At 36.5% G+C, this 8,161-nt stretch overlaps 1 protein-coding gene across 2 annotated transcripts in view; it reads left to right on the forward strand.

Annotated features, from left to right (window-relative positions):
• Nucleotides 1–1,873: 1,873 nt before the first annotated feature.
• Nucleotides 1,874–8,161, forward strand: part of st6galnac3 (ST6 (alpha-N-acetyl-neuraminyl-2,3-beta-galactosyl-1,3)-N-acetylgalactosaminide alpha-2,6-sialyltransferase 3) — a 68,440-nt gene continuing 62,152 nt past the window's right edge. For both annotated transcript variants that reach the window (XR_008962913.1, XM_057333003.1), the window contains exon 1: nt 1,874–2,059. Coding sequence is in view for 1 of the 2 variants with exons in the window: in XM_057333003.1 (XP_057188986.1) it covers nt 2,042–2,059 (18 nt within the window). In the remaining variant the exon portion in view is untranslated. The remainder of the gene's footprint in view (nt 2,060–8,161) is intronic.

Consider the following 8,161-nt stretch of genomic DNA (forward strand, 5'->3'; position numbering starts at 1 on the left):
CTGTCACACAAGAATGTCCAATGTATGTTGCTTCTCAGAGCCTCTTTTTTTGCCAATTTTAATCATCTTCAAACTGAAACTATAAGCAATGGTGAGCATTCTTTTGTTATAAAGGGTTTCTCTGACACAATTGCATTGTTCGAGTCTGTCAGCAGTCAGAGAATTACAGAGCCCAGGAGAGCTCATCATTCAGAATCCATCTCCCAGAACCACACAGTGCCTGAATTAACTCAGAGCCAGAGTTGCATTGTGTTGTGGATTTCATGACCTTGAATGCTGGGTAATCATGTAGAATCAACCACAATTCTTACTGTTTCATGTTACTGTGACCTAGTTCAGCTTGAGTTAACATTTGCACATCTCACAAAGACTTCCTGGAAAGAACAATCACAAGTGAAATCTCTTTTTTTTGTCAAAATCACAAGATCTAAATGATTTTCACCAAAATTTGAACCATTTTGCTTTTCCAAATAAACGCAGCTATAACATATAAAAATGGGTCTTGTCATCATTTTAACATGTTGGTGAATATGAAAACAACTACTCACTTAGACTTCTAACATTCTAATGAATAATGTAATCATAATAGTAATACATTCATGCATATTTATGTGCTTCTGTGTCCACAAAGTTATTCATGAGCATGTGGTTCATCTTTTTGTTTGAAGATGTTTTGCCACTCATCTGTGTGGCTTCATTGGTGCTGCCAACTGCATACATATTGCAATTTCATAGGACTAGAACATTTCTGTAATTTTTTGACACAATGTTTTGGATTTGACCTTGCATTGGTTCTTCATAGTTTGTTATTTGTGATAGCTGAGGTATCATGCGTCACTGCCTCAGATTGTTTTCTTCACTTCAGAGAGAGGAACAAGAAAATCTATTGTACTCATACACTCTTAAAAATAAAGGTGCTACACAATGCCATGAAAGAACTGTTTTTAAAGAGCCTTTCACAAAAATCAGGAAAAAAGGATAAGAAAAATGGTTCTTTTAATGACTGAGATGTTCTGTGGGGAACCAAATATAGCTCTGTGCAGAACGTTTTGTGGCACCTTTATTTATGCTATGAAATTTCTGCTTAGCCTGAAAATTGAACTATGAGGTTAGATCAGTATAATATGGTTTATACTTGTAATCACTAGACGTTGAAAATTCTTAATTTAATATATGTAAACAACACTGGTCTAGTGTAAAAAGTCTTATTCTGAAAAAAAAAACATTTCTAAATCACTCGAAATAATATGTTTTTAAAAATTAAAATTAAAAGAAAAAATAATTAGAAGTAGGCCACTACAGTGCCAACTATTACTAAACAGAATATGAGACTTGACTCTTTACAAAACACCAAGACTTTAATTTACTAAATATAAAATTCCAGGCCTGCCTTTTAACTTATATAATTTTTGAGTAACACGTATTTTACAGACTATAAAATAATAGCCTATAAATATAGTAAAAACTGTATGTATCCCATATGAAAAATATTATACTATAGTATTTAAAATATTTAAACTTTAGTCAAATTGCTAATATAATTGCTAGTACAACAGGATTCTTTTCATGTGGGTACTTCAAAAGTAGCCTACATTTCAAAACTAGAATCTCCAAACTACACGCAGCTCTTTTTTATAAATACACAATGAAAGTATCATTTAGCATTTTTAATTTATATAATAATGGATAATGATAATAAAAAGCTTGGTCAAAACGCTAAAGTACATAACTCTTAGCCAAAACTAGTCAGCCTTTATAATACAGTCCACACAGCAATGAAAACCACTGCCACGTGATGAGGGGGCGGGGCCGTCGTAGCTTCCCACCAATAGAAGCGCACGTCAACCCGAGCTCGCCTTTAGACCAGGCAGGGACTAGAGCGTGAATAACGGTACGCTACAGTATTAAACATCATGTTTCACCGACACACTAACGTCGAACATATATGGCGTTTATAAATAAATCAGTAAACAACCAAACTGGCCTTTTCTGTCTGTAAATTAAGACGAGCATCATTGCAAGCTTTTATTCAGCATTTAAAATGGCCTGGGTCTGGAAGGTAAGTCGAGCAGCTGAGTGTTTTTTTCCGCTTTATTTGTAAGCACTGTACGGATGCGCATCAATATGCTGTTTAGATTGAATAAGCAGTCGTATTGTTTTATCTGAAGTGTCGATGAAACGACTCATGAAGGTTTATACAAATATTTTGATGCTTCTCTAATGAATGTAACTATCGCGTGTTCTTGCATTGTAACATTGTTCAAGTCAAGTGCCACACGTGTGTTCAACCAGTTTGCTTACACTTTCCAGTCAGATTTATACGCTTCTCGATATTTGACATGGCTAATATGGGGCTTTCATTATCGAAACTGATGAAGATGTCTGATTCTGCAAACAACGTTGTTGTTTATTTAATTGCATTTATTGTAGCCTATGTTAAGTTATTTTGTGTTAGAACCACTTTATTACAATCAGTGATGTAAACCGGTTGTTTGTTATCTTGCCACTTTTAAGCTTCATGAAACCATCACTCATAATCTTTGAGTGACACCTCATTCTCTGTGGTTTAAGGGGGTCGTTTTGGTTGTTGTCATGATTCATTTTGTCCATTGTGACGTGAAAAGGGCAGGAAAGGCATCCAGACAGGTTGCACAAACAAATCAGTCCTTATTATGTTTTTATTGAAGAAACCTTAGTGGTGTTGGCAATGTAAATTAGATTATTCATCCGTTGTATTAAATTGTAGTCTTATTTTTGAGTTTTCTACCCCAAGAACATATTTAAGATAACACGCATTACATTGAAACTCATTCGTGCTTGATTAGGGAGAGTGGGGTAAGATGAGCCAGTGGGTAAGTTGATCCACCCACTGTCTCTCAGCGACTGAACACTTTTGTTGTCACTCGACCATACATTTAGGATTCACCCGTTATTTTTGCCAGAATGTGAAAATGTGAAGCACATGGGAGAATTGGACAGCATAAATTGACTTAGAAACCGTTTTTGGCTTGTCAAAGTAACATTTTTTGCATATCAGCTGTAATGGCTGGTACATAAAAGCAAATGTATCCAGGTCTAAAAATATTTATGATGCATGTTGGTGATTTACCAACATATTAAACCATGCAAATAATTTGGCTAAATAGTAGCCTGAATTTGTAATCTAGCTAGTTTCTTCCAAAGTGGCAGCTATGGGGCAAAGTGAGCCAAATGCTGTGGGTTAAATTGTTAACTTAACATTTTTTTAGTTAAAGTTAAAATTCAATTAAGTAAACGTTAAATTCAATTTCTAATTTTTAAAACTGTATAATTTCAATGAAAATTAAGTCACTAATGGCCCAACATGTTTGGCATTAAAAAGCCAAGAATCTACAAAAACAGACCTAGTGAAAGCAGAAATTCATTTATTTTTAATCAACAAACTCTCTGTTTAGTCTGTTTTTTTGAAGGTTACAACTTTGGTGTGTCACAAGACAAGTTATTTCAGAAATGCTAACCGAAAGATATTGCAAATTAAAGATATTTAAATTAGGGCTGTGCCGATAAACGATATCATATCGAATCGCGATAGAATGTATTTCAAAAACGATGATAAGCTATTGGCATTTTGACTCGATATGGATTAATCTTACAGTCTAACAGACAGCAGAAATAAACGCAACAACAGTCAGTCAGCGTGCAGCTTTTATCATGCGCGTCAATGTACAAAGTCCATTTCATACTGCACTTGGCAAAGAAAACTCGACATGAGGAGGAAAACATTACTGGAAGCGGAAACAAAGGTGAAACTAACCTCGAGTTGTCATCACGCGGTTTATCAAGTGTCTTATTTTTTTCGCAATCGCCGGTTAAACAAAACAAACTTGAGGCGCAATTGCAAGCGAGTTACTTTCGAAACTCAAGCACAAACGTTTTTATATCCATCGTTAACATATCTGCTAACATGAGCTGGTGCTTATGAAACAAACCAGCGCTGCCCTGTACAGATCAGAGATGTAATGAAGTGAGTTTGTGTGCACATTAAAATATTGAACCTTGTATGTAAGATGCTTGCATGATTAAAGAAATGTACTACAGTTTATGTGAGATGTCTTTAAGGTTCACTGAATACATTGAATGAATCCCACTACTCGAGCAAGACATTATTGCAGCGTTATGTATGTGCGCACTGCGCAGGTGCTGAGCCAATAGCGTTCGAATGTACCAGTAACGGAGCCCTTTCATTGGTTGAATGTACTGAATGAACACTCCCTTTACTTAACGAGTCAATACGCCCTTTTCACAATGACGTCACTTAACTTCCGCCTTTTTGCAAAGCAGTGCATCATAACATCCGTCTTGCAACAAACAAGAAGAAGAAGAACTTCCGTTTTGCCGTCGCGCTGGAATTTAACAACAGTGAGAAAAAAAGCTGACAGAACACGTATTCAAGTACTTATCCTAGCACCTTCGCTAACACAAAAAGAAAACAAAACACTTACCTTCATAATCAAACAGGTACTGTTCAACGAAGAATTTGTATCCTTTCTCTAGCTTTGATCTTGTCGTTAGCGAAAATTTGTCTGCAAGACGTTGTACATCATACGTATTTGTGGCAGATGTGCAAGCCACTTGGTAAACTCCATTCTGAGGGGCTAGCGGAAGTAACTTCTTCTTCTTCTTGAGTTTTACTGGCGGTTGGAAAATCAGCTTATAGGTGCATTACCGCCACCTTATGAACTGGAGTGCTAGCGGAAGTAATGATACACTGCTTCGCGGCAGAACGGAAGATGCGTGACGTCATGTGAAAAGGGCGTATTGAGTCAAAATGAGACTGAATGAACTGGTACATGTTGTTTATGGCCTAATATCCTCTGTGTTGCAACAGTGCATTAATTTAATTGAATTTTAACTGGTTAAAGGTTAACTTTTGTTAATAAACTGTATTTAAAATAGATTCTTTTAAATACAGTTTTTTAATTAAATATATATCGAAATAAATATCGTTATCGATCAATATAGAAAAAAACTATCGAGTTTACTTTTTTGCCATATCGCCCAGCCCTAATTTAAATGTAAAGTTTTATTTGGTTATTTTTTGTTTAAGTTAGCTTAAAAAAAGAACTATTAGTATTTGTAAGGGAAAATAATGATTGAATTACTTTTTTTAGAAGGTAAATCTTTAAAAACATGGTATTTATTCAAATTCATTTGCATGCTCAGTATATCTCCACATGGTTCAACTTACACCCTTACACAAAAGTAAAAAACGGCTCATCTTACCCCACTCTCCCCTATGTTTTATATGTTACAAATTAAAATATTTCACAAACACACCCAAGAACATATTTACGAAACTCACTATTTGATCTGTTATACTTCAAATTTAATTTGTATACATCAGAAATAGTTTATAGTACTGTACTGTTTAGTATATGAAAATTAAACACCCTCGCCAAAATGTTATTCTGTAATTCATCTTGTGTTAAGAAACCATTACGGACCATCCATGGGAACACAGCTTTACAAAAAGGAAAATCAATCACTCTTGTCACTAGTGTGTTTAAAGTCTTTTCTATTGCAAACTGGTTCTCTCATAAATGAAAATCTGACATTAAAGTAGTACTAGCAGGAGCAAAGCAACAAAAACAGCTGTATGGAAAGAATGAGGTGTCTTACAACCCAAGGGCCGTTCACACGTCTCGGTTTGTTCATCATAGTCATATTACAGGTCTGTGATATCGACCCATGGCCACAGCTTCAACAAGTAACAATTTCTGTTTTAAATTACAATGCTTGAGTGCCATTCATTGAAACTGAAGACCTATAATCAGGGGCTTCTTGTAGCTATTAATATCCTCAGCTGGCTGTACTGTGTGATAAAGAGGGACCTTTGTCATTACGCTTAATCTACAGTATATGTCTGCATCAGACAGAAATCATACAGATGAGCCCTAATTATGAGATGTGAGGGATCCTTAAAGACGTATCGCATTATTCCTGGACAGTATAGTGACGGTTTTGTGATGGTAATGCTACCTACAGCTGGTCAGATTGTGTAGTTTGATTTGAAAGCTTTTTTGTAGTCGCTGAGTATTAGTCCCGCTGTTGTCCACTATGAATGGTCAGTTTAGTATTTGCTGTGTATCTACGCATCGGTACATCATATTTAAAATACTTATGTTGTTTTCTTGTTTTCTTCCCATAATCTCGATTGTATTGTAACACTTGAAATTCTAGAAAGTTCTGTTTGCCTGTAATGACTCAATCATTTTTCACAAGGATGTCTCAATTAAATTCACAGTAGACAATTAGATGTAGATGTCCAGTGTCAGTTGAAGTAATTAAAGGGTTAGTTCACCCAAAAATACTAATTCTGTCATGAATTACTCACCCTCAAGTTGTTCCAGACCTGTATAAATTTATTTGTTCCGATGAACACAGGGAAAGATATTTGGAAGAATGTTAGCAACTGACAATTCTGGGGCATCATTGACTACCATAGTAGGACAAATTATTGTATATTTTTTGTTCTGTTGAACAGAAAAGTGATATTTTGAGGATTTTAGGAAAGCAAACAGTTCTGGAGCACCTTTGACTACCATTTTTATTTTTTCTATAATATATGGTAGTCAGTAATGCCCCAGAACTGTCAGTTGCTAACTAGGGCTTCCCCTACAGTCATACTGTCCTTAATAGTCGACTGAACCTTAGTCGATGTGAAGGAGGCTTGGTTGATTACATTTTCATTGGTCGGTTAGTCGCGAAAATAAAAAAATAATAAAACCCACATGACGTCACGCAGTCAGTATGCGCGTAAAAACTTCACGGCGCTGCGCAGCTTGGTCAGTGTATGACATCAAAACAAGCAACGCAAGATCAATGCGAATAGTGCCTGTGTTAATAAATATGAAGAGACTCCATTTGGTGCTGTGCGAGGATGACAGCCTGACCACAAAAGCACTGAAGATACGACTGGCAAAAGAAATTAACAAGAGATGGGAATTGACGGGAAATCTCGTGACCAGCATTTATATACAAGCTGCTGTCTTAGACCCACGTTTTAAGAGCTTGTCATTCCTTGACACTGACAAACGAGAAGATGCATACTCCACACTGTCAGATCTGGCAGAAAGTTTATCTACAGAAGCTGCGCAATAAAGGGATCATGACAGCATTAGTACTACAGTCTACAGAGGAGGGTGAGCCCGCACCAAAAAAGAAAAATCAGGCTGAGATATCCATGCTGATGGCCATTTTTGAGGAGGAGCATGCAGAAGAGAAGAATGAAATAAAGATGTACTTGGCGGACAAAACAAAGGTTGAGCCGTTGACATGGTGGCAAAAAAATGAAGAACGATATCCAAAGCTCGCTAAAGCAGCTACGTGCCTGCACTGTATCCCCTCCACATCCACACCATCAGAGCACAACTTTTTGAAGGCCGGCTTCATTGTGAACAAGTCAAGAAGGTCACTTCTTCCCAACAATGTGGACAAGCTGGTGTTTCTGACACATAATATATAAAAAAAGATCAGATGTAGGGCTGTATAATTGGTCGATATAATCGACTGCGTCGATGCTGATAATTAGTCGACATCAGTATTTTTAGTCGACTGATATTTTTTCATATTATTATACCTTTTAAATTCATTTTCACCCTTTGACTAAAAAACAACCGTCTCCTTCACACCACTAGAAGGCGCTAAGCTTACGTGCATAACCCAGTCGTTCAGTAATACAAGCAACAGCTTGCTGATGGCGGATGGCGCTGAGTCGAGTGCAATATCAAACCATTTAGTTTGCAAAAGTTTTCATTGGCCGAAGGGGTCTAAAGTATGGGAATACTTCAGATTAGCGTATAATAAAAGGGTAAACTCTGTAAAGTTTCATTGGCATACCACAGCAGCACCAGCTCGATGCATGAACATCTGAAGAGGAAACATACCGGGGCTACTCTGGGTGATGAGCCGCCGGAAAAGGCAAATCCACCGTAAGTGTTTTTGTCCATTAAATTAACTCATCCTTTTTAGTCAGAACTTTTAAAATCTGCTGTACTTTTTTTAAGGGGAGTTGGGGCGCGAGGGCTGGAAATGAGAACCACTGTAACGTTTAGATAGAAGCCTCCGCTTGATGATGTGCAAAAAAATATAAATAAATAATATAATATTATATATAATATAT

The sequence above is a fragment of the Triplophysa rosa genome, linkage group LG5 (assembly GCF_024868665.1).
Source record: "Triplophysa rosa linkage group LG5, Trosa_1v2, whole genome shotgun sequence".
Classification (NCBI taxonomy): Eukaryota; Metazoa; Chordata; class Actinopteri; order Cypriniformes; family Nemacheilidae; genus Triplophysa; species Triplophysa rosa.